A 27,544-nucleotide genomic window follows, 5' to 3' on the forward strand; every position below is an offset into this window, starting at 1 on the left:
AGAAAGATGTGGTTAAACTTGATAATTTAAAAAAAGGAATAAAACTCAGAGAAGCTGCACATCTTTTAGGAGCCTTTGCAGCAAGGCTGGGCTGATTTCAGTCCCCTTGAGTGATCAACCCACTGATTTCAGCGTTGCCATCACTCAGAGCCCCCACAAAACACAGTGCAGGTCCTGCCTTTGCTCCTGCCCTGTGTTCACCTGCTTTGTTTGGACAGAGAGCGCACAAGAGCATCTCCCAGCACGCGTATGTACACAGCTTATCTCTGCGGTACCCCAGCATCAGCCGGGGCCATCGGGAGCCGCTGTAGATTCAAGTGGCAATTACCACGGGGTCCCTTGAAATCAGCATCACTGCGGGACAGTTGAACTACCCAGCTGCTTCTCCTCACTTCCAAACAAAGGCTTAAATGCTAAAGCAAAGGCTCAAATTACTAAGATTATTACGATATTACCAGCAGAGCATTTGCTAGCGAGTGATGAAATATAATTAAAAGTAAAGAACACTTGTCAGATAAATGAGTAACATGTACTGCTGTTGCAAAAGTACCTTTCTTGTTTTTTTAATAAGTGTGTTTATCCGCTTCCTCACCAATTTACAAAAAATGCAGTTAATTCTCAGTGGATCTCACAACCATTAGTGCGAATTAATGCTGTTCCCACTGTATATTCTGCATATATTAGAAAAAAATTAATCTAATAAGAGAGGCACATCTCCGGATGAGGGAACACGAACACAATTCACATTGTGCCTCCAGCTTCCAAGAGCTGGTGAGTGACACGGTACAACATCCTTTCTGCTCAATTAACCACCCAGTTCTGGGAGCTGCCAGATCTTGGACAGTTGTCCAGAAAAGGTGGCAAAGCATGGAGTAAAATTCACCGCGGCATTAAGTAACGGGAACTTCTTGGAGTAACCCGACATCTCTAAGCCTCATTGATGGGTCAGGTCTCTCCACTGTGTGTGCTGCTGTTCTACACAGGGTGGAGCAAAGACAAGTGAGAGACTGAGAAAGGGGGTTAGAGTTTATTTATGGGCATCTCAAAGCAATTAGTGGAGCAAGGAGCTGATGAGAAGGTGCTGTTGTGCATGCAGGAATGGAGGGAAAGGGTTCTTTGGGTTGGTGGGGTTTTCCAAAGGTTTATTACAAAAAACCACCAAACCTGCCTTACCATATTTAAAGTGTAAGTATTTCAGCATACTTAACATCTTTTTGAACAGCAGAAACACAAACCACTGATTTACAGAGGGAAAGTGAGGGTATTCAAACACAATAACAGGGAGAAAAGCTCCACGCACATGTCTATGTGGCATTTGGCATCTTTGCAATGCTGGTGTTGTAACTCCCACCACAGGAGCCCCCCTGCACCAAAGAAGAGCCTCTACTGGTACCTGTGGCATTGCACACCAGGAAAAGGAAAAAAGGATTTAACAATTTCCACACATGCAATATGAAAAAGGCACCAACCCCCCAGTGCATCACAGAGCAGGCAAATCCAAGACTTTGATTTAAAGAAAAGATCAAAACACTCAGCAAGTCCACAAACCCTCTCCTCTCCCCAACCACCACAGCTATTCCCAGCAGCTTATTAAGAGTCCAGTTAAGTACAGCACTTAACCACACACTTAACTCCCATTACATTCACCAGAACTTTGCACATACATAAAATCTATCAAGTGTTTCAGAGCTTTTCTGTCTTCCTGCTCCAGAACGCAGAGTTCCTGTTACCCAACCCTCGGTGTGACGCCTCCAAACAAACTCAGGGCTCAGCGCAGCAGAAAAGCAAATCTACAGGGACAGATTTCCTGCCGTACAGCTCCCACATTCATCGCTTACACACCCGCAGGTCCACAGAAACCTTTTTGTTTCGTGGCATGACAGACCACGTCAAACCGTCTCACTGAAACCCTGCTCCTCGTTCGCCCAGCCCTCTTGTTGTATTGATTGAGAGCCGAGAATATCAAAAGATGGGAACACACTGGCTCTGTTTTCTCACTTGTTCTCGAGTGGCTTCGAAGGGCAGGAGGGCAGAGATCTCCTTGCTGGGGAGGCAGAGCCCAAATGGGGAACACGGAGCATCCTGCACCTGAGCTGGGAGGGGATAAGCCAAGTTTGCATCTACCAAGGGGTCCTTTGCACCCCCAGGGTGTAGTCAGAGCAGCTCCAGCTCTGGAGAGCTCTGCACAGCCAAGGGACAGTCCCAAAGCACTTGCAGCTCAAGGCATCTGCGATTCAAACACCTGTTTTTTCTTGTATGGATACAGGACATCAAAGATGATGGGAACAGAGCAAAGGAGGAAGAAACCAGGGCTCCTACTTGCATTTCTCCACTGTAGAATATTACAGGAGGCTCTGGACAGGTACGAAGATGCTGACGCTTCCAAAAGGATGTTTACCTGTGTGTTTTGAGGAAGGACCAGAGATTTGGGATAGTCCAGTTCTCTTCAACAGCTTCAATTTAGAGCCTCTGGCTATTTCTGAGTCCCCCACCAGGATAACCGCACCCTGGCTAGAGCAGGACATGGATGAGGGGACCTGAAGGGACCCCCAAGGACCTGCCCAGGGCCGAGCTCAGAGCTGCATCCCCGCTACTCAAAGGGGCCTTTGCAGAGCCACAAGCTTTCACTTGTGCTCTCACAAAGTGAGAACCCATCCCTGCACTCAGCTCTAATCACAGCCATGTTCTTACAAGGAGACAGACCTTTAATTAAGAGACGCTGGCACCAGAGCAGGAATAGGCTGGTGGGCAGCAGCAATGCCTCAGAGGGTCAGGAGGGTTTGGAGGGGCTGGTGAGCTCACTCAGTGCCACACAGAGCTGGATTTGCTTTCCCTGCATCCTTGCAAGCAGGATTGATGCATGCCCTGCAGGACACGTCACTAGTTGTCCCCCCTTCCACCTCTGCTATGGCTTCAGGGACGCTCAGCCTCTCCCAAATGTAAGCGCACCCAACACAGACATCTCCTTCCACATAGCCAGCTCAGCAGCCTGGCTGATGCTGCACCAAAGCCTGGGTGGGCAGCAGCAAGGGCATAAGGTGGTTTTATCCCAGGCACACAGCTTGCAACAGCCCTGAGCATCCTGCACACAGACCAGACATGCCCACCCAGCCCTGGGAACCCTCATTTCCTGACTCCATCACCCAGCTGCACCCCTTGCCCACAGAAAGCAACAAGCATCACAGCAACGTCACCTGTGTGCCACCAACATGACCTGCCAAGCTTGCCAGCACACATCACTCCACACGCTTCGAGGGACTGAGACACTTCAGGACTTGCGCTCCCCTGCCTTGCTACAAGCAGAGGGTTTGGAACGTATCGGAGTGGGGTGCGTGCACAGAAAAATAAGAGCCCTTCCCAGATGGAGGGAGGATGGCAGGGTGCTGCTATCACCATAGTTCACCACAGTCCAGCTGCAGCGCCGTGAGGGTCCGCAATGGGAACACTGCAGCCCCCCCTTCCCCATCCAACAGCGGCTGAGCAAGTGCCCTTTTAGAAAGGGGAAATAATTCATTTCAATTAAATGTGCCTGGTGCTCCAAACGAAACCAATTAATTCTCCCCATCTGAAAGCTGATTAGCCGGGATATCTGGGTAAATGGATAATAACAGGCTAATAACCCCCTCCTGTCCCCACGCACATGCTGGTGCCGCCGTGAGGTTTTTGACACGGCGTCGCCGGCGTAATTGCAGCATCTGTGAATAATCACGGAGTGAATTCAGCCACCGATGGCAGGTGGCACTGTCCCCAGGAGCAGGGAGGGACTGGACAAGGATGGCCACTTTGGAGCCAGTCCATGTCACAGTTACCCCCTCTGCCCCCACGGCAGCATCGACTGTGGCACTGGGACCATCCCCTGCAGCAGCTCTGGACCCCAGCTCGACCCTCCAGGTCCCTGCTGAGGGGCAGCCACTGGCAAGAACTTTCCATCTCTGCTCTCTCTTTTTTTTTCCCCCCCACTTGGAACGTGTTGATTAACTAAAAAACACCTTCCAATGGGGTATTTTTGGTTAAGAACCATCTCCAAGCCAGATCGCACACAGAGGAAAACAAAGCCCTCAATCCCGCTGCCATTTCCAAATCAAATTTCCTTTTACTAATTTGACAGGCCTGTTTTGAAAATCTAAATTTAAAGCTAAAATAAAGTTAGATTCCACAGCTAAATGGGAATCAGGATGAAGTATTTCAAACGGAGCTAATAAAGCCCTTCTACCTACACCTTTCGACTCACAAAGCACCGCTCTGCTCCTTATTTGCTGCCCCTGATGCAGACGATGGGTACTGAGCTTTGCTTTGCTTCCCCCCACAGTGCACACACACACCCCAACAGTGTACTTTTAGCTTCTGAGAGGCAGGAAAACCACCTCCCGCCCGGCTTCAGCTCCATGGCAGCTCACCCCAGTGCGGTGCCCGTCCAGCCAGCTGAGCTGAGTTCACAAGGGCACGTCTAATCTCAACTAAGCCCAGCCCATGCAACGCTCCCATCTTCAGAGGAGACCTGGCCTCCTGCAGAAGAAACAGCTTTGCCTGAGGGGAGAGCACGAAAGGGAGATGAAGATACAGCTGTGTGTTTGTGGAGAAGCTTGCCTGGAAGGTGAAGGGGGGAGGCGAGGAGAGAGAAACATCCATTTGACAGGCAGCACATGGGTTCCTCCATCTTTCAAACCCCCCGCTTGCTCCAACTAAAAAGAACCTCTTGGTCCCCAGGTGTTCAGCTGATGTCCTCAGCATCCAGCCTCCTTTCAGGCTTTCATCGTAAAAGATTAATTTCCCACAGGACAAAGGGCACCAAAAAAATAACAGCATCCCCAGTACACTGTATAGACAGAGCACCGGAAACTTGGTTCAACCTTTCTGGTCCGTGCCTGCGTGGTCCTTGTCCAAGCTCCCAAAACAGGGAGCCCAGCACACCCAGTCGATGTGCAAAACACCAAGGTGAAGACAACGTTCCAGCCCATGGCTGGAGAGCACCTGGATGTGGGACCTGGTGAAATCAGTGCCCCACATGCCACCCAGAGTGGTACCCAGGAGGAGCAGACACAGTCATGTGGAGCATAAGCAAGTCCCATTTTTCAAGGAACACCCTGGAAAAAAGCCATATGAGTGCTTAGACCACTCTTCTTAAAAAGCAGATAGTTGTCCACACACGTGTCTGCAACCTCTGGCCGAGGAGCCCTGGGCAATGCCAGGGCAAGAGGAGGATGCCAACCTGCATTCCAGCTTGATACCAGGAGCAAGGTACTCAAAGCTAAATCCTCAGAGTGAAACATTTACAGGGAAAAGATTTCCATCAATCACTTCAAACCACCTGCTTATTTAAATCAGATCAAACATTGTAAAATTTATTTGAAATATTAGGCTGTTGCAAAGCCAGGCTGAAGGCAGCGTGCTGGCAGGGACACATGTTTTGGGGGGTTTGTAAGGCTGCTCCCCCTCAGGGCAGCCACGATCCAACCCCAAATCTTCATCAGATAGGGCAGGTTGGAACAGCCACCTGGGGGAACTAGGAAGTCTTGCAGAACAGGATAGAGAAACATCCATCACCAGTGACAAAGGGTTATTGATCCTGCCCAGAGGCACAGAGATGGATTTAATGACCTCTCCAAATCCCTTCCACCCTGGAGATCCTAAAGAAAAGTAACCCTCATCCTGCAAAACCTTCAAGCAAGGCACTAGCTCTGGAGTATCCCAACTGATGCAAGTGCTGTCAACATTGTGGGCAAGTGTGGGAGGTTTGGGATACCAAAAAATAACAACTCCCCCACTCAAAAAATACAAACCACAACACAACCCTGCAGTCGTAAACCACACCTTCCAAAGCAAAACCACTTCAGCATTAACCTGAAAAACTTGTTTAAGCAAATGACAATGAAAAATTAGCACGGCTGCACTCGCGCAGCCTGGGGCGTGCAGGTGGAACTTCCATTCGCACCCGCGTCCCACCAACCCCCAGAGCTTGGGGACCGAAGGGACCGAAAGCAGCGTTCCAGGGAGGTGCAGCGCACTGAGACATTGACGGGTGCAAAGACAGCAAGGGTCATTTGCTGATCCACTCCATGTTTGACTTTTCAATATTTGCACTGTCAGGATGTTTTCCAGCACAAATAATCGTTTAAACCTGAAACTTCCCAGAACAAAACCATACAATTAGCAATTCCCTCACCAACTGGGAAAGGAAGAAAGAAGTTCGAAGCACAATTTAAGTCTGTATGAAACAGAAAAGAGCAAAAAAAAAAAAATAGCTACAGATGAATGCAGTTAAATTAAAAAAAATAAATAAGGCATGATTCCTATTTCTGTACATTACACCCTACAGATCCCAGCTCAGTGAAAACTATATATACACACATACATATGAAGTTTATATTTCAAATATATATATGGACACACACATAGAGAGACACATAATATGCATGAAGGCGTACTTTTGGTCATATATCAGCTTTGCGTATGTGCCTGCTGAAGCGTCCCGGTGCGACGCCCAGCCCTGCGATGCCGAGGGGCTGGTGGGACCTCATGAGCAGCCACTGGCACCAGTGGGACCCCACCAGCAGCCCCCGGCACCAGTCCGAGAGCTGCGATGCTGAACATACACACACAGGAGCTCACATCATCTGTGCTACGGAAAAGGTCGGGGAAGCATATGGCATGCACACCGGGTGCTGGAAGGATGATGACCTCCTCTTCCTCTTCCTCAGCAATTTTTAGAGCCTCGTGCAATGTGAGCCAGGTCTCCAGCTGCCCTCGATCAAGGGGACAAGAGGAACAAGGGCATTTTTCTCTGCTGACAAACGAGACACAAGACTTGTGTGCATCCTACGATGCAGCTTCAAGCCTTGAGCCTCAGCCCACTTCTCTGGGATGGTCACACCACTGTCACCCCACACACAGCTTCACACTGGCCACAAGCCTTTTAGCTGGGAACAGACGTACTGGGACACACAAGCAGTGACTGGAGAGACAACCCACCTTTCAAATCCAGTTTACTCACATAGAAGACCAAGCTGTTTCCAAAATCAGGGGGGTTCTTGCACTCAGTGCTCCATGTAGTCACCCTCCTCATGCCATACCCCTTCTCCTGCACCCAGCTCTCTTTCTCTTGCCCATTAACAGAGAGCATAAAATCCCTCCCCAAGGTGAGCTCTCATTTCTCTTGAGCATTAACATGATCCATGAGATGGGGCTTGCCCCTTTTCACCTCCCTTCTCTGCAGAAACCCCCCCCGTATCTTTAAGTCTCTTCCTTTTCCATTCATCCCTCCTCATGTGAAACAAGGATGCTCCACAACCTTGCCAAGTGCATTGAGAAAAACCTGAATGACATAAGAACTACTCGTGAAGAGTGACTTAGTACCGATTACCGCATCAGCTGCTTTCCTGACCGACATCCCAGTGCTGCTGCCCATCACCTAAAGGACGTGAGAAGCCACAAACCAGACATGGAGGACAGAAGGAGAAATATCTGCCCATCCCCAGCTTCTCAGCCCTGGGAAGCAGCAGAGCTCAGGGACAGCAACAGCTACAGCGCCCCAGGGTCATCTCTCAAAAGGGTGAGCAGAGGGTGAGCAGAACCACCCCAATAACACAGGAGATCTCCCCACTCCTGGAAAGGACCAGCTTTTTGAAGACATACGGCTCCTCTCCATACTTCGACCAATGACTCCACCACGCTTCCAAATTCCAGCTGCCTAAGTGGTTTTTGCAGATATTTCCTCTTTCTTTGCAATCATTTGGTTAATAAGATGAGCAGGTTGGGCTCATTTATTTTGGACGCTGTTCTTGGGTCATTAGCAGAACGGCTAATCATTGCATTGGCAGAAAATATCCCTTCTGCTTCAGAGCTGGCTGCATAGCACAGGGAGGGGGAGAAAGAGCTTGATAGAGCCTTTTAAAAGAAATAACACCAAAAAAACCAAGTTCCACGCCTCTAGAAGTGGAATTTTCCTCTGCCATCTCCCAAGGTACCCATGGGCAGGATGAAGCGGGCAGACTTAGCGCCCGAGGCTGCACTGCAGAGCTCACACTCTCTCCCACGCACTTGCCACCTCCGAGGGCCTGGAGAGGAGCGATGCTGAACTGCAGCAACGCGTCCCAGCGATGCTCAGCCCTCTGGGAAACAATCCCCTTCCTCACCCACAAGCAAAGCCAGGCGGGACACCGAGAACCCCAAAGTAGAATGTGCAGAAGCCCCTTCCTGGGATGGTTTAGGAGAGTATATTGGATGTGATGCCTGCACTTGGTTTGCAGCACCTGAGCACCGAGAGCTACCAGCAGAGAGCTGTTGGAGACATTTAAAGAACAATTTGTACTTGGTGGTGAAGGCTGGAGTGCCAGTGGGGATGCTGAGCCGCCAGGCATTTGCAGAGCCCTTTCCACTTCGCCCTCAAGAGAAAAAAGCAGAGGTAGAAGACAAAGCCTCACAACACAGCCGTGCAGAAACACAACAGCAAAGCTGCTCCCCAGGCTCAGCTGCTGCAAAACCACCTCTCGCCAAGGGGCCCGGGAAAAAAGTTCCCCTGCAGACAGACATTCTCCATCCTGCTACCGCCAGGCGTAGAGATGCAGAACTGCTGCCTGCACCCACTGATCTGGCAAGGGCAGAAACGAGGTGCTGGGGGGGGCGGGATGCAACAGCTGGACACTGCACAGGTTGTCCCATCGCCTACCAGATCTGTGGCCAGCACATCTCCTGCTCCCATCCTCCCACTTCATCTGGTCCCTCCTGCTCCCTCCAGCGCCACAGCTGAGAGCCCCAATGCACTTGTCAAGCGAGTGATGCAAAGCTGTCAGATGGGAAGGGAGCTGGGCAAGGGGACAGGGCAGCAAAGGCTGGGAGGAGGCTGTGAGGTGGGACGATGACAGAAATTTGTCCCCCACCTCTCCCCAGGGTGCTCTAGCTTGCCTCAAGCCACATCATGCCAAGGATCTTTCCCATATCCCCATGGGACCATCACACAATGCTCTCCAGGCAAAGCACCCCCAGCATGATTGCAAAGCCAGTGGCTCACCAGGGAGCCCAGTGACAAAAGGAGAGCTGGGAGCTCTGCAGGGCTCTTTAACCAGAGAAAGGGAAGAAGAAGATTTGGGAGCTAATTTAGAGCTTGGATTTCCTAAGCCTTTTCAGCCATTGAGGCTATTGGCAGGCAGCGTTACAGCCCCTGCCAGTCTCAGTGGCTATACAATGTCCTTCCCTTGGCAAGGGCAGCGACGGGGAAAAAATAACTCACAAAAAACAAGGGACATGTGATGGAGAGCTCGGTTGAAGCCTCCCTCCCCCCACCAACCTGCATGCCAAGGAGGAAGAGCACGAAAAAAAGTGAAAAGTGGCCATTTAAAAAGATTTTAAAAACCCACACCACTTGTTTTGCTAAGGGGAACATGGCAGAGCTGAGGGGACAGAGCTGTGGCAGGAGGCGACTGGACACATCCCATGGCCATCGCTTTGCTTGGTGGCCAAGGTAAAGGCATCACCCTTTCCACATCCTCCAGTCAGCACGGTCCCACCGCCTCCTTTACACACAAGAGGGAGCAGCTGCGCTTTGCACAGCCCCCCACACCCCATGCTGCTGTACCAAGCCCCAAAAAGCAACACCAAGGTCTCCCAAGGAGGCATCACACCCACCCCAGCAAGCCTGCAGAGGTGCAGGGTGCACCGCTCTGACAACAGGCCTGAGTGCATGGGGGAGAAACAGAGGGATTTTGCCTCAAAATGTCATGACCCAAAAGGGAGGGTGGCTGGCACAGAGGCTGCGCGCCTGCTCCCTGGTGCACACAGCTGTCCCAAAACAGGGGACCCCTCTGCTGAGGGTGCTGCAGCAGGACGGAGCTCACCAGCACCCAGAGGGTGGAACCCTCTGCAGCCAGAACATCGCAGCTCGGAGCAACAGCTTCCCAGAGAAGGACAGGATGAGTCCATTGTTTATTTTTTTAATATATATATTATATTTTTTTTCAAGGGAGAAGAAAGGAAGGAGACTTTCTGGGAGAGCCATCCAGCCCAGGAACAATCCGAGTGCAGCACATGCACAGGGACACCCCGTCTGGGTGACAGCTCCCAACCACATGAGACTGTGCACAGCTGAAGGACCATTTTCCAAGGGGACTGCAGACACACCTGAACCCACAGGATCCTGAGAGGATGCAGAGGACAGAAGCCAAACAGCTACACATCCCAAGCCTCCACCACAAGGAAGAGCAGTGGGAGAAGTGGATGCTGTGCCCTCACCATCTCTGAGGTCCCAGCATCCCAAGGATGCAGTATGGGATCAGGTCCCCAGTGCCCCACTCCATTGTCACCCCCCAGAGTCCTCGCCCACATCACCGATCTGCATCCTGGCATGCGAGCTGGTCGGCAAGTTCAAACCATTAATTTCTGCGGCAGAGGGAATCTGACAGGCCCAGTGCTGATGTGAATAATGATGGATCTCTGGGAGAAGCCAAGCAAAACCTGCAGCTTAATCATAGCGAGAGACTCCTTTTGGGGCATTAACCTACAGTCTCCATCCAGTCATCGCCCCATTGCAATCTCACACTGCTGATGGCTGCAATGCTGCTCACAGCACCCACACAGGACTGCCCATCCGTTTACTTCTGCTTTATTAAACCCACCCTCCAAAGCAGACCCCTGCAGAAAGATGCTCCCAAAATGCTCCAACATTTGTAAAATCGGCAGCAAATCCAACTCTGGGGCTGTTTTCTTCTCCCCCTGCAATCACTGCCATCACCTCTTTGGTTAAACCCTGAGCTCCCAAGTTTGATGCAATGACAAAAACCATGCCCAGGACAGCAGGGAAGCTCAAGCTTGCCTAACAGGTGGCTGGCGAGACATTCCTAACCAGACATGCCTCTAGGAAGGGAAACAGAGATACTTGACATTGCTAAACCATCAGCCAGCTTTGCTGCCATCCTCCTGCACTTTTCTTGCCTCCCCATCCAAAAATAAAAAAGGGGGCTCCCCTTCCCTGAGGAGCTAGAAAGAAGGACACTAGAAGGGAAACCAACCCATTTCCCTGTTGGATAAAGAGCAAGACAACTAATAAAGTACCAAATCCCTGAAAGCCAAGCGCTCCGCAGCAGCGCTGGGGCTGATGCTCCCGCTCGCTCCCTCTCCAGCTGCTGCCATAAGGACCCAGTCCAGCGCTCAGGGCAAAGCCCAGCCAGTCCGAACAGCTCCCTGCAAAAATAATCATTTTCCTGCAGTTTTAGATAATTGGATTTTAAAAATAAGCACAATTAGGGTTTGGTTTTTTTTCTTTTCCTCGCTTTTCCTTTGCTGCACATCATGAACGCAAGGCAGCTTCTTGGAGCTGTTGGAGACCTTTTGAAGGCTGAAATGGAGCTCACTCTTTCTTTTCTGGGGGGATGGAGGTGGGAGGCAGAGTGGGAACAGTGACAGGTAAAAATAACCACACTTGGCTCGATGTTGCTCCCAATTAAGCCAGTGGGAATTTTGCCCAACTTCCTACTGTAGCATGATCCGGACACACACATAAAAAATAATCCTTTGCTGTATTAGCAGCATATGATGACCACAGAAAGTCACATCTGCATGATTTTCTTGTCCCTGTTTCATGGTGGCAGGTAGCTGAGCATCCCCTTTCACCAGCGCCAGGGATTGCAGAGGCTGGAGAAACCTGGGGGGTGATCAGACCCACATTGTCACCCCCAACAGCACCTCATCTCCTCTGGTTCAGGCACAGTTACTCCACAAACAGCCTGGCAAGGTTTTTCAAGGAATGGTTTATCTGCTCAGACAGTTTCACATCAGCTGAAACTAAAGTGTAAGCAGTTTCAGGGAGGGTATGGAAAGTGTTGAAAGAATAGAAACATTTCTTTCTGACACCTTCCTGAACAAAAAGCGCTCTGCCTTTTCACAGCATAACATTGCCTCATGAAACTAAGTCAAATTTATTTTTAAATGGAAAAAAAAAAAAGCCCAAACTGAAAGCAAACATCCTATTTCTGGGGACAAATATGATATTGCATTTCATCCTGTCATTAGCACTTACTCCCATCTTCAGAATTTGCCAATCTAACGAAAATCTAGTCTTTTGTAGCGCTGTAACGTAAAATCTTTCACAGCCTCCTTCAAGCTATTCTGCATCAGGTTCATCACAGTTCACCCTTACGCGAGTCAGCGCCCGATACCGATAATATATTAACTGATGCAAACATTTCTACCTTGCATTCAAACAAGGGTAACTACTGAGAGAAGTGAGATCTGCAGATAGCACAAAGTTGGAAGGAAAAAAGGTATTTCACTCCTTGTCTGCAGAGCTGTCCCTCTGTCAAGCCTGCAGGTTCTCCCTTGCAGCTGAAACAGAACGAGTAAGGGGTCAGCACCCTGCCAGCATCGCTGCCACCAGGAGCACCCAAGGCAGCCCTGGAAAACACTCTCCATCACATGCAATTACCTTGGAGGCAGGGAGCATCCACCCCCAGACACCCCCATACCTCCCTGAGAGCTCAGCATCCACCAGAGTTTTCCCGGATTAATGCTTCATGACAATTTTAATACCACATGTAGTTGCGAGCCCGGCAGTTTAAAGCAATTAGATCTAGGCTGGTAGCTGCAAAGCATTTCTGTGTTGACATCAAAATTGTAAAGGTACCTATTGAATATTCCCAGCACTTTACACACAGGATTAGCGCAGGGCTCCCGCGCGGAATTGCTCTTGTCTCCAGGAGCCCTGCAGCCTAGCAAGACCCACCCTGTGCAGGACAGGGATGCTCCTTGCTCTCCGATCGCCCTGCAAACCCGGAGCCCAAGCAGAGGAACCCCCCTAAAGCCTGGCTTTTCCATCTGCTACACCCAGGAGGAGAGAAAAAGCACCGAGGAAAGGTCAAGCTACCAGCTACGTCCCACAGTGCTGTAGATGCACAAGTGTTTCTCCCAGACAGATGGTGGGAAGGGGAAGAGCGAGGAGGAGGAAGGAAAGGAACAAGTTCAAGACAAGAATCTGCAACCAGCAACTCCCTGCGCAGCCCAGTGTGATAAAAATACAGGGTTTGCTGTCAGCAGCAGCGCGGAGGGACCCGCCACGGGGGCGAAGGCAGACGCAGACGCTGCCTTGCTGCGTGTCCCACCTCAAGCCGGGAGCTAACGCTGCTCCGACGCTCCTCACCCCACTTCCAAAACCTTCTGCGTTTTTTCTCCATCTCCTCACCACTTCAGCTTCCCCCTTTGCAGCTCCATCGCCCCCTGACTACACCAGCCACCTTTCCAACAAGAGCTCTTACTTTTTCCCCTCCTTTCTCTTATCTCAGGTTGGGAATTTTCTAAGGCTGCAGATCCCTCCCACGCGTTCGATGCCATCTGCAAAAAGCAAACCCCTCCCCAGCGCTTCCTATAGCGGCTTTTCCCCCAGTACCAACTTAGATGGCTCTGGGGATGACACAGGAAAGTTAGTTTGCTACTCAGTTTGGATGAACTAAGAGTATTTATTCAGCCTCGCTTTATCAGAGATGCAAATCAAGCACTCCAGTTACATATTTTAACACAGTGGGGGGAAAAAATCCACTAGATACAAAGCCATAAAGTGTCTAATGTATTCACAGTAGCTAAGGTAGAAAACAGAGAGAGATTAGTGGAAAATTATTAACATAACAGGTGTCATTGTCACAGAAGTGACACTTTGAAGACAAATCCCCCCCAAAATTAATTCCCTAAATACAAGAACACATTGTTAGCTACATTTACTCCCTGTTTTATACCGTCTCTGCAAAGCAGGAGAGAAGAGGGGGAGGGTGAATGAAAGAGCCTACAAAAAAAGCCTACAAAATGTTGGTTAATGGGACATGATGGAAATGAAACTTGAAGGCAAAGAATGTCCTTATCCCGGGAAAGAGTAGATGCCACTGACAGCATTGGGACAAGAGGACCGGGAGGTTTGCTTCCAGCTTCACCCACTGGCAACCCCTCACATATCAGCTCAAGTGCACGTGTGTGATTTCCTGGTTGTCCCCAAGCTGCCCCAGACAGCAGAGGGCAGGTCAAGCTTACCAGGGTGAAGTTCGGCTTACAGCTGTGCTGAGCTCCAGTCCCCAAATTGACAAGGTCTGCAAGAGCTCAGCCCCACTGCCTTGGACCAGTAGAGCCAGCAAAGGTCCCACCAGCCCCTTGGCCACCCCAGAGCAGCTCAAGGAAGAGCTCAGGGCCACCTTCAGCAGATCCAGGAGGACTGCTGATGGGACATTGCCCTGGACAAGGTGCTAACAGCTCGGTCTGTGACCAGCACAGAGCCTGTGGCTCCATCTGCCTCCCGGGGACCTGGGGATGTTCAGTCCATATGCACGTTGGGGTGGACACCTTCTCTGCTCCCCACACATGAGGAGAGGGGATAGTATTGTCACAAAGGGACACACCAAGCCCAGCTCCTGAGGTTTTGGGGCTTTTCTTTGTGTTTTTTAATAAAAACAGCTCATTGGAGATCAATTTAGCTTTTTAATATCTTTCAGATAAGGAAATCTGCTGCAGCAGCAATTCTCTCCCTCCCTTAATTAATTCCTAAACATATCACAAGCTGGAAGTGCATGTTTTATGAATCTGGTTGACCTCCTGGTGCAGAAATGATGACACAGATGTTGTGCCTTCTTCACTACCTCATTACTCATGTTACACTATTCCGCAATTGCGCTGGCTGACAGGAGCTCCAATGCTGCCATCAGCAAGACACACTGCAAGGAGCCAGGGTAATGCTCAAGCGACGCTTTGCATCAACCGGAGCATCCAGCTCCACCGGAGCAGCCAGATATCCCACAGGACACACCACCATGCAAGCTGCAAGCACATGGTCAGGAGGGAAATAAATCCATTGGGAGGTCTTATATCAAGAAGGACAAAATACCGTCGAGTAGGACAACAAGGCACCACTCAAATGATGGCCAAGCAGATGGGAACACCAGAGCTGAAGGAGCCCACACGTGGATGTGTACAAAGCCTACACGATCTGGAGCAATCCCTGGGAGAGTTGTTTGCTGGGGAAGGTGAAAATCATTCAGCTCTTCAAATGGTTTCAGCCTCCCCTCCCGTGCACACCAAGATAAGCCCAGTTGCACTGGCCACTCTTCAGTGAGCAGCAATAGAACTCAAAGGTTCAGGTTGGACATTAGGAAAAGGTTCTTCAATCCAGAGGGTGCTGGAGCACTGGAATGGGCTCCCCAGGGAGGTGTCACAGCCCCAAGCCTAACAATGTTCAAGAAGAGACTGGACAACATCCTTAGACACACAGTGTGAACTGTGGAGTTATCCTGTGCAGGGACAGGAGTTGGACTCCATGATCCTTGTGGGTCCCTTCCAAATCAGGACATTCTATGATATGTGAAGGATAACAACCACTGCTGGAACAGGGACATAGAAAGGCAACTGGGCTCACACAACTGGTTGAAGAAGACCTCACCACCCTGTCCAACACGCTGGATGGATTTTGTGTTCAGGGCTCGTCCCGCCAGGGTACAGCTGCCATCGCAACCTGACAACTGTGCAGGGGAAGCACGATGCCACACACGTAAGGTGCTCTGTGCAGCCAAGGTGAAACCAAGACCCTGATGAGACACAAGCTCCTCGAGGAAACACGGGCAGCAGAGCATGGAGAGAAGGAGAGTTACAAGATGGGTCACAGGGAAGGGGAAAAATAAATTCAAAAAGGCAAATGAATGCCCTTATTGGGCAACTGCAGGTTCAGCAAGGAGACAGCAGCAGCTCCTAAACCCCCACTCATGTTCAGATATTCCTGCAGTGATTAAGAAACTGAAGAGCTGCCCCAGCCAAAGAAACCTCTCTCCAGGACCCACCTGCATGGAGCATCGGGCCCCAGGACCCTCCCCAGCTCCACTTGAGAGCAGGATGCTAAATCAGAGCAAAGCGTTGAAGAGCACACTTTACACCCAGCTCAGAGCCTGGTGGAGCACAGCACCAATGGCTGATCATTAAGGAAACATCAGGATGCACAAGAACAAAAAGAAAAAAGGAAACTTGTATAAATAAGAGCTAAAAAAATCCGCTGGGAGACCTAGAAACCAGCAGCTAACCCGTCTACTGCCAGTAACAGCCTGCAGAAAGTAGGTATTAAAAATAAAAAATATAGAGAAAAAGAAGCCAGCCTGATGAGGTCTGGTCACCTTGTACTCCAGACACTGAAATGCTCCCTTGCAGGGCGACAGTATGAGATGAAACAAGGCTTTTGCTTGTTATCATTCTCAAAAAAGCCCACGGTGTTTCTGCTGGAGCAGAGGCAGCACACAGCTTGTTTGCAGACCTGCACACCATGTGGGCACGGTCCCAGCTTCGATCTCCCATAGATGGACTTCTACCAGTGTCACTAACACAGGTTTAAGGGTGGCAAAACCACCCCTTCACCAGCAGGATGGGACACAGGTTTGCAACCTCTTTCCAAATTTTGATTGGAAGAGAATCTAAAGATCATCAAGTCCAACCGTTAACCCACTCCTGGCACTACCCCATGTCCCTGAAAACCTCATCTCCATCTGTTCAACCCCTCCAGGGATGGTGACTCCAGCACTGCCCTGGGCAGCCTGTTCCAATGCCCCACAGCCCTTTGGGGAAGAAATTGTTCCCCAGATCCAACCTCAACCTCCCTTGGCGCAACTTGAGGCCGTTTCCTCTGCTCCTGGCGCTTGTTCCTGGGGAGCAGAGCCCGACCCCCCCTGGCTCCAAGCTCCTTTCAAGCAGTTCAGAGGTCAGAAGGTCTCCCCTCAGCTCCTGTTCTCCAGCTGAAGCCCCAGGTCCCAGCATCTCACAGGGTCAGGAGGAGTTTTGAGATACAATGGCTCTTCCAAACATCTGCAAGATGGGTCAATGCAGAGATATAACATGAGATAAAACACTCCTGTCCTACCTATCCCTCCCCAAGAGCCCAGCAAATCAGCCCCCACCCACATCAAACGCTGCTGGACGTGGCCTCGGGTCTGAATTTACAACAACGCAGAGCAATAATTAAACAGGGACGCAAAATGGCATGGAACAACAGAAAAATAAATATCTCTGATGTTTTGTTAAATTCAGCAATTTACAAGGCTGGAATAATTAGTGGTTTAAAATGTTTTGACACAAGCAGCCCCAATAATCATGATAAATCATATCAGGCATATGCCCAGATCCTTGAAGTGACAGATGACAAACAGAGCAGTGGCAAGACGCTCCATCACGCGGGGAATCATTGAGTTAATGGAAGAATTATTGCTTCTGAAATCCACTCCAGTCCTGTTGTGGGGAACATTCCAATTTATCAAAGCCAAATGAACATTAATTGCTGCAGCCTGGTAAGTTTTCGAGCTGCTGTGACCTTCATTGAATTTTAATCCAAAACAGATAAGATTTACTTCCACACGAGAGGAAACAACACAATTAAACCCAAATGACAGCTAAGATTATGGGGAAAAAGCACAACAGGAGTAATGACAAAAATATTGATTCCTTTCTACTTGACATTGCGTGAAAAAAAAAAAAAGGTAAATAAATAAAATCTAGTATTTGCATATTTGTTTTTTTCCCCTTTCTCCCTTCTTTTCATTTGGGAGACAAATTTCAGGTGCTCAAGCCAAGAGGAGAGGGGTGGCAGACAGTAATGGAGACTGAATTCCCTTTAACTGCAGTAATTAATGTTATGTCTCATTGGGGAGAGATTAAGAAAAAACAGTGAGGAAAGGAAAAAAAATTAAAATCAAGTATTATTCTGCTCTTAAAGATGCCCTTGAGCTCAGGAAGGGAGGTGTGAAGCGGGTCATGGTTGCCCAGGGCTTTTGCAGGGGCAGATGGTGGCCCCGGGGACACAGACACCGGTGGCCTTTTTGCTGCCACGCTGGAAGCAAATCCACTCCCCGAAGAAAACCACGTACCGACCGTCAAAATCACTGGAAGGAGTAAACCCAGGATTTACACCCTCCCAAAGCCCACACACAGTGCAGAGGAGAGGTCTTGGTTGTAGAGGCACAGGAAGAGCGACCAGCCAAGTCATTACCATCTACACAAATCCAAAACAACGTTCCCATCAGAGGGAGCTCAGCTCAGAGATGTCGCGCTGCCCAATAAAGCTTTGCCACAGTCCTCCCTAAGCGCAGGATTAGCAAGATTCCCCCAGGCAAACCTTCCCTGGCTTTCCATAACTCAGCTGGAGGATGAGGAGACAGGTAAAAGTCAGTGTTACAGCCACTTACAGGAGATGGAAAGAAGCACTTTCCCATGTCGCCTCCCGTCCCCCACAGCGAGATGCTGGGCTGATGATGAATGGGGCACACAGACCCTGAATGCCAAGGCAGCACTGGGGTGGGCTGGAATGCCTCCTGCATAGCAGGAATGGTGTTTTAGTCTATATAGAGCATGTAAGAGACATCAAGCTCTATGGCAGGAAGCAGGAGAAAAGGTATTTATCATTGAGTCAGAATCATTTTGGTTGGAAGAGATCCTCAAGATCATTGAGTCCAACCATAATCCAACACTGGCACTACCCCATGTCCTGAGAACCTCATCGCTGCGTCTGTCTAACCCCTCCAGGGATGGTGACTCCAGCACTGCCCTGGGCAGCCTGTTCCAATGCCCCACAGCCCTTTGGGGAAGAAATTGTCCCCAAGATCCAACCTCAACCACCTCTGACGCAACTTGAGACCATTTCCTCTCATCCTATCGCTTGTTACTTGGGGAGAAGATGCCAACACTCTCCATGGTACAATCTCCTGAATTTGAGAAGCTGGACAAGAGTACCTGGGATGTCCAGCTGCATCTTGAGGTAGGAAGAGGGATACGGATGTGGCAGGTGATCGGAAGACAGGAGCAGGGTACCACGGATGCGATAGTTGGGAACCCCGCTGCTGGGGAGGCAGGAGGGCTCAAGGGATGAGGGCTCTCTGGGATGCGATGTAGTCAGGGTCAAGGAAGAAAGTAAAGGCATAGGAAAGCAGTCTGAGCACAGCCCAGGGTCTTAGATGAAATATTTCCCCCAGGAAACAAAGATTTTTGTGCTGTTTTACTTTAGCTACATAACTCCATGTAGTCTTGAAGCAGGTTTAAAAAAAAAAAAAACACAAAAACCAAACCACAAACACAATAAAATATACGTTTATCTTCTACTAGTAACTCAAAACTTGGCCTGGGTTCTCTCAAAAAGTTAATGAATTTTCTAAAAAAACTGGGAAAAGTTCCAAGCCTGTGCTGCAATCCTGACCCAGGGCAGAGACACCCAGGGTTTTCGTCTCCCCAGGGACACACGCGCAGTCCAGATCCCATCCCAGACCACATCCCCACCTGGGACCTCCGCTCCCATTGAGAGGAGTATCAGGATTCATAAAGCAATTGGAACCACGTCTCATTGTGTGCTGGAGGAGGATTGTTTGTCTCCCATCCTCCCCCTGCTTTTGCAGAAGGGCAAGAGAAGCTCAGGGTTAACTCTCACAACAAAGCCACGCCATCGGCTCCAGCGTGATGTGGCCAAGCATACTTCACTGGCTAACTCAGAATTAGACTACAAAAACATTTCTTTTGTGATATGCATAGTGACACCTTCAGCTCCAGTCCACCAGCATTGCTCCTACCATGCTCCGAGGTACAGAACGGGAAGGCTCTGGGCAGGAATTTCTCAAAGACACTCATTTCTCCCCCCGAAGCATCAACTGATTTCAATCATCATGTTTTTTAGAACAACCAGCTTCAGCAAGGTCTGAGGTCCAGGACTGAATCTCTCCCAGCTGAAAAAAATTCGCATTTCAAGCAATTGCACTAATTGCCAGGGTCCAGAGCCAGCGTGCCCCCGCAGCCACCAGTCTCTTTTCCAAGGCACAGGTTTGCCCATGATAACAAAGCAATCCCACACCCAAACCAGAAATTGAGCTTTTCACACCCCAGACTCAGGGTTTGCTGTCGTTATTCCTTGCTCCGTCTCTCGCTTATTTTTTCAGGCTCCTTTTCTAGATATGCCAGTGTTACCCTTTTTCCCCCACAATACTCCATATCACACTGACATTTTTAGCAGGACATAAGAAACATTTCCAGTCCAACCCAGTAAGCTGCAGTCCCCAACTCCTCTCCCTCAAAAAAAATACATTTAAGTTGTAAAAGAGAAACAGCTGATTGCTCCAATGGGGAAGAAAAAAAGGCTTTGTGCAGTCATCGTCTCCGCTCCTCCTTCCAAAACAAGGAGCAGAAGGTGTGGAGATGACGCATGGCTTGCGAGATCTGAACAGATGCACCTTTTGCAGAGGGTTGCTGCAATGGGAACCTCCATCCCATAAAACACTTTCTTTGGGCAAATAGGCGTCATGCATATACACAGAAGCTACAAGCCTAACTTTTTTTTTTTTTTTCTTTTATTGGCACGATGATTTGCCCAACAGGAGTTAAAGGACAATAAATTTAGTCCCATTTTACCGATGGAGCGCTAAAGCACAGAGGAACGATGGATCAGATCCAAATACATAAGCAACCACCTCATAAGATACTGATATAAGCATTTTGAAAGGCAACAGAGCACATACACGATATGTTAACAAAAGGTCACATCAACACCTGAGATGGAGACATTCAAAGCGTCTGGATCATCCTTGTAGATCAGACTCATCCTTCACAAGAGAAGGAACATGCTGCGGCCCATGTTCACTTGATAGGTAGAATTCAGTTTCAGAAAGCTTCAAGAAGAAATGACCAAGCCCAAAACTTTGCCTTTGCACATGCACAAATGCAAGACTAAGGAGAAATACTCCATTAACCCCTTGTCAGTTGCCAGCAAAGGCAGGAGGAACCATGAGCTTCCTTGTCTCCCCCCCAACAACTTCTTCTCTATAGTCTGTTTTTTTATTTTATTTCAATTTCTTAAAAGACCAACCAACTTCTTTTGTTTTGTTCTGGTTCATTCAAACACATCTCTCCCTCTCTAGAGACCCAAACCAGAAGGGACATGCACATTTGCAAATCAGACTCACCACCCAGCTCCTTATCACCACCCTCCCACCCACCACCATCCAGCTGCCAACCACTGTCCCCTCCCAGACGATCCTCTGTCCCCGCAGATGCCACCAGCAGCTTCCACTCACCATGACCGAGATATGAAGAATGTGCATCTGCTCCTCCACGATCTCCGAGGGCTCCTGGAGGCTGGGGGGGGTGGCCCGGGAGAGATGCTCGGCGCTGCTCATGGAGACATGGAAGTACAAGGTGCCGTTCTCCAGCCACTGCTGCTTCCAGTGCACCAGCGAGATGTCAGCCACGGTTCCCGACATCTCTGCAGGGACACAACACGCAACTGAGGATCAGTGTTTTCATCCATGATGCTAAAAGGCAATATTCTTAGCAGTCCTGGGAATGAGGACTTTACAGTCTGACCCCTCGTACTGCCTCTGGAGGAACCTGAGCATCGGGGTTTTTTGGCCTTCGCCTGCCATTTTCACAAAGTATAAACAGTAACAGTTGTCTTCCTTAATAAAAAGCAAGGGGTTCTGAAGTGCCTTGGGATTTCTGGACTACAAAGACAACAACAACTGTAAATAACACACTGCACAGGGTGCCTTTAACCTCCCATAGCTCTCCCAGCAAAAAGGCTGGAAGAAGCTCCCAGAGCTTTGCAGTCAAGCCTAGGGGAGCTTCGCTGCTTGGCACAGGGAGGACTCTTGGTGCCAAGCAAGCCAAAATGCAGATATCAGTACATATTCTGCTGGTGTTCGCAACAAAACCTTCTTCCAGGCAGCAACGTTAACACCAGAGCCCACTTTAGCAGGGACAGTCCCAGCACAGACTAACAAGCACCAGTGAGACAACCAGCAGGTCCTGGGGTTGCATGTCTGCCGGTCTTCCTCTGCCTCCTCCTGTTAGTTTTATATCCCATCCAATCCCAATTTACAGCGTAAGCATCCTGGGGACCGGGATCACAGCATCCCGGCGCACACATCCACTGCGGCAGCTTTCCCCGACTTCGGGTACCACATCTGATTCACCAGGGGCTTGGACGATCCAGGCACCGTGGACCCAAAAGCCGCAGATCCTCAGGCTCCGGCACAGTGGGAGCCGGCAGCTCGGAGCCTCAGCTGCAGCAGACACGGGCACGAGCGCTGACAGCTCCACAGCTGCCCATCAAGTTTTAAACCCATCTCCGCAAAGAACTGATTTGGCAGTTTGGCAGTAAAATCAAAGCGGAATAAAAAACACTAGTGCAAAATGAGCCAAAATATTTCTCCTTCCACCACCTCTCTTTTTTTGTGTTTGTTTTTCCATTTGCAATATAAGCAATGGGAAGCAAGTCAGGTCCTCTTAGTCACCAGGCCCACGGCTTTGGCAATCACCTGCTTTGTGGGAGACCCAAATTCAATTCCCTCCTATTTGGAAAGAACAACCGGCTATAACAGACCACGACCTACATTCCATACAGCGTGTCTGCTCCAGAAAGGCTGGCAGCCGTGGTGGGAACACAGATGAGATCCTTCTCCTCACCTTGGCCGGGGAACATCACCCAGGAGAAGGTCTGTGCAGAGGACAGGGCTTGTCCTCCTGCAGGCAAAGTGGCCGGCAAATGGCAGCGGCATTCTGCATTTTATTTCCCTAAACCCAGCTGTGAAAAAGCCCATTCATGTCAAGGAACAAGCCCAGCGAGGCTGTTTGAGGAGTAACCCACACATTTTGAGCCAAGACACTTCAAGACACCCAAGTTGTGGCTCATGAGCAGCCACACAGGCTACAAGACCAGACCCACCTCCCCACCCAGAAAAAAAACCTTTTGATTCATCAAGAACAGTTTTTCTTACCCCTGAAATCAATACATTCGCCAGCAGCAATCTTCTGGCTTTCCATCAGAGACTAAAACAAAGCCAACCACCCCCTGCTCCCCAAGAAACCCCCATCAGATCCCTGGTCCTGCAGGATCCCCCTTGTCAAGGGCTGGGACAAGGTTACCCCGTCACTGCCAACTCTGTGATTCAGCACCTCGCTAATTATACTCCTGACATAACCTGAGCTGGTTGCACTGCCACCTGAATCTAATCAGAGGGCTGTGCTCATTATCTCTGCCTCCCGAGCACAGCGCTGGTCGTTATCCCCCATCTCGATGCACATCTGAGCACTCAAAGGAGAAAAACTAAACAGCTCCTGACCATGCATGGGATCCATCAAGAGCCCACGTTTGCACTTTGGAAGGGACACGTGAACTCCCTGTCATATTTCTGAGGTTGCAATGAGATCGCTCCTAATAATCCCTTCTCTCCTTTAATATAAATAGCTGTTTGCTGGAGCAAATCAGCAGCAAGAGGTGTTGCTTGCACTCTTTACCCTGTAAATCAAGCCAGCTCTGCGGCTCGCGCTGCAGGACGGCAGCTTGTGCAAGACCTGGGAATCTAACGAAATGAGGGTTTTGTGCTTCTCACCTCCAAAAAGGTTAAAGCAGAGAAGGTTTGTTACAGTGGTAAAAGTAAGAACAAAATGAAGAACATCAGGGCTGCCTAATTGCAGTTGTCTTCCTAGCAATACTTGAGAGATCTGTACTGAAAAGCATCTCTTTGTCTAATTAAAATTGCAATAAAGGCTGCTTTCAGGAGCAAAAGCACTCACTGAGCTTTGGGACGGATGTCACAAACTCTTCCACAGAGGCAAACAGACCACAGGGCAGCACAGAAGCATCAAGACACAGGACTCTGGTTACACAAAACCATCTTAATTCTGTTCAGAGAAACAATCACCCACAGGAGAGGATGATTTACAGTATTAACGCACATCCCTGTAGCAGAACTTTCCAAAAGAGTTCAGGAAAGGAGATTATAGCACCCAGACACGATGCCACCAGGACCCCACCGCTGCAGTTCCCAAAGGCTACATCACATCAGAGAAACGGGGAAAAAACCTGCAGGGTCAACCTTTCTCCAAATTTTTTCCCTTGGGCACACATTTTTGCATGGGATATTTAAAAGGATCACAGAGAACATTTCTGGGGAGTTCTGAGATACAGGCAATTTTTTGGATTTTAGCCTAGACTGAAGATAAGCCTGTTTCATTTTCAAAAGGTCTCTTCCAAAAGTAGAAACTTCAATTTAACATTCATTTCACAATTTTAAGCAAACCCAGCAGCAAGGCAATTTCTGACGAAAGTTGACTTGCCAAGCCTGGGTACCATTTACCATACATTTATAAATAACTATACATTCCTCACCCCTGCAGCCTGCGTTGCAGAAACCTGGCCATTCCCACTGCCAGGACATCGTGAGCCTTCAATCACATTCGCCGCTTACAAAGAAAGAAAAGCCTTTTCAAGCCCCGTTAGCTGCTGAACTCTTCAATATCCAAACACGGGGAAGTTTCTTGGCCTCATATACTTGACATGAATATTACGCTGGCTGTGTTTCACTGGACACACATCGTCACCCCACTATCTACACGGTAGTTACAGCAGCGATAGCCCATCCATCAGAAAGGATGCAATAGTCTGCAGCAAGATTGCCTGTTATCAGAGCTTTCAAATGCTTTTGGAACAAATTAAGGGCATTCCTGCACCAAAATAGAATGAGATACAGTTAAGGTTTTAAATGGGCAACAATGGAAAAGCACTTGTAGTCTATAGCCATTTAAAATCTCAGCATCTTGCAGACAGGGAGCTCTCAGCCTGGCTTCAAACACAGCTTTGTGAGTAAAACACCGAGTAAAACAGCCAAACAGACCATAAAACATCTGCCATGTCACCTTCCTACCTTCTCCCTGTGCCCAATGGAGAGTGGCAGGGAAGGGACGACAAAGGTCCCAGCAGCACCCAGCCAGACCCCTGCTCATCATCATCCTCATCATCTTTCAAAGCCTACAAATACTCACATTTCTCCATCCCACAGCAGAGGACCTGAGGAGCCCATTCCTCCTGTGACCAGAGCAGAGCAGAGATGTCTCTGTCTCCTCCCCAGCCCCACCTGCCCCTCATGTCCACATCTTCCACATCACCTAACGATCACCTGAATTTAATACAAGCGCACACAGAGCACCTCCTTCTTTTTTTGCCCTTCCTTGGGCTCTGGGTCCCATGAAACTACAATTTCCACGTGTTTCTCAGAAAAACAAACAAGCAATCCAAGCAAAACCCTTCATAGAGCTCAGGACCCAGGCTCATGCCCTTCAGAAGGTCACCTGCCCAGGGGGAGGTAGGGGACATCAGCAACCACAGCAAGATCTCTTCCAACTCATTCCCTAATGCCACTTTTCCCTTTGCCATTGCTACAAACCTTACACATAAACATTTCACTGGAGTCTTCAACTCGTATTACAATCAAACTTAAAAAGCAAAAGGGCCTAAATGCATTTGGTTGGGAACCAAGACGATTCCCATAAAAGCAGATTATGCTGACATGATGAATATAAAATGAAACAGCAGATATTAAAGTTGGAGGATTGTTACTTCATGCCTTCGGGCTCCTGGCCGCCCTACCCACCTCCTCCCGCCTCTCCGCCCCCTCCCGCGCTGTTTTACTGAAGGCAGAGATGGATGGATCGCCTTTTCACCTCTGCCTTCTCCAAGGCAGACTGCCAGGCTTCAATTCAAATATTCACTAGCTCCCCCAACCCCCCCAACCTTATGCAATGCTTCAACATTCATCAGCGATTCGGGAGGTTGCAGCCCTGCCTTATCTGTCACGGCGTTTTGCAAAGGCTGCTTTGTATTTAATTGGCTTGTTCTCGCTAATCTACCATGATTATTGTATTTTTATTTAATTCTTGAAGGTCATTATTAAAATAAGCCATTTTTGCTTATGGCACTTCATCCCTGCACAGTTCCCCACCCCTAGATAACCAACCCCTCCTTGCGCTTTCTCTTCTCTGTTCCCCAGTGCTGCTCAGACCCTGGGACCTGCCGGACACCTTTGGAACAAGGACCAAACCCTTGGTGTGACGGGTGAGAAGCCTGTGAGTAATTCCAGTGCGTGGATCCAGGTTCCTGCTGCCTTTTTCCTCACCACCTGCTACATCCCCGCAGGATCTGCACCCTGCAGCCAGACTCCATGAGCTCACCTGCACACCTCATCCTCCTAATCTGTTGGCAGGGAAGAAGCCAGAGATCTGGTTAGTGATTATATTTCCTTTTACGGCAGGCTCAGAAACACGATCCCATCTCGCACAAAACACCAGCACTGACAACAGCATCATTGTTGTCTTCCCCGTGCGTCACCCCTAATCCTGCAACCCTGTTTCTCCCGCTATTAGTCCGGGGGCTCTTCTGACTTAATGTTCTCCAGAGGCACCAACCTCCGGTGAAGTGTTAGTTTATAGATTCTTCGGTGCTAGCTACCACTTATGCTAATAACCCAAATTTATGCAGAAAGTCATAAACACAGAGCTCTCCCCAGTGCCCTTGCCAGCACAGGATTGCTCCCTGTGGAATAGATTATCGCTCTCTGTGCAGACTGGCTCCAAAACGACTCTAGTAATGGGGCTTCCCCCATGCTCCCCGGGGGACTATTTCGCAGTCAAACAGGCCCTAATAGTTCTAAGGACTTGGGTCTTTTGGTGGCAATGTGGTGGGTTGTTTTTATCCCCATCATTAGCTCAGTTCATTACTTTTTTTTCCCTTCTGCTCATTTTTTAACATGTTCCTTCCCTTCTACCTCTACTCCCCCCACAGTACTCCCTAGGGCAAGACACAAACGCAGCTGCAGATCGTAAAAAGTAATAGAGAAGCTCAGAAGTTTAATAAGGGAAAAAGAAAGAAAAGACTACAAGCTCCCTCTGATCATCTCTTTCCAAAGCCCCTGTCTCTGAGGAACACAGGGCTGCACCTCCAGAGCATTTCAGGGACGGCTTCGGCACCGTGCGTGTCTGCTGGGACACGGTGCGTGTCCAGGGATGGAGCTGGAAGGGGGAGAGCTTGAGGGAGCCTGGGTCTTGGGGTGGTCCATGGGCAGCCCCACCAGCACTGTGGGAAGGCTGGGGTGCTCTCTCTGCATCTCATTTGCTCCACCAGCAGCACCGTGCGTCAGACGTTGGACAGGCAAAACGTCAAGTCTCCCAGGACAAGCTGGCATTTGTGGTAAAGTTTTTAGGCTTTGCTCGAATCGCCTGGAAGGAGAAGAACAAGAAGTCTGGGGCATGTTCCTGCAACCAGCCACCTCAAAGATCACCTAGATGCGATAAGAGCTGAGTTGCCACTGAAGGATCCCTGACAATCAGAGCAATGCAACTGAAGGGGAGGACATCTGGATCTTCCCATCCTCCCACCATTATTCATAAACATGCTTTTTTCTTTTTAACAGATAAATTTGAGGTAGATGTAATTATTTTGAAATGCAGCAAGAGGTCAGCAGACTGCATCATCACACAGGTGGTCCAGGAGATCTGGTGGTGAACCAGGAGGACAGAAACAGCATCTTCCAGGACTCAGGCCCTGGAAACTCTTGGAGACAACTGGAGGGTTAGTTCACTCCACACAGCTCTTCTCGCTCCAGTTCTCAAGCCCTCTGCGCTGGCTCCAAAACCCTTCAGACTTTCTAATCGCAGGCTTTAGGGTCCGTAGATACGTCAGTGAGCAGATATTGATTTGCCTGCACTGCTTACAGATCATATCTGACTTCACACACCTTAAAGAAGC

General features: G+C 49.3%; 1 protein-coding gene across 2 annotated transcripts in view; it reads right to left on the bottom strand.

Annotated features, from left to right (window-relative positions):
- ASTN2 (astrotactin 2) overlaps positions 1 to 27,544 on the bottom strand; it is a 312,197-nt gene that overhangs the window by 241,550 nt on the left and 43,103 nt on the right. For both annotated transcript variants that reach the window (XM_065853591.2, XM_071817431.1), the window contains exon 2: positions 21,039 to 21,226. In XM_065853591.2, the coding sequence (XP_065709663.1) occupies positions 21,039 to 21,226 (188 nt within the window). The remainder of the gene's footprint in view (positions 1 to 21,038; positions 21,227 to 27,544) is intronic.

Source organism: Patagioenas fasciata, chromosome 20 (genome assembly GCF_037038585.1).
Source record: "Patagioenas fasciata isolate bPatFas1 chromosome 20, bPatFas1.hap1, whole genome shotgun sequence".
Taxonomy (NCBI): domain Eukaryota; kingdom Metazoa; phylum Chordata; class Aves; order Columbiformes; family Columbidae; genus Patagioenas; species Patagioenas fasciata.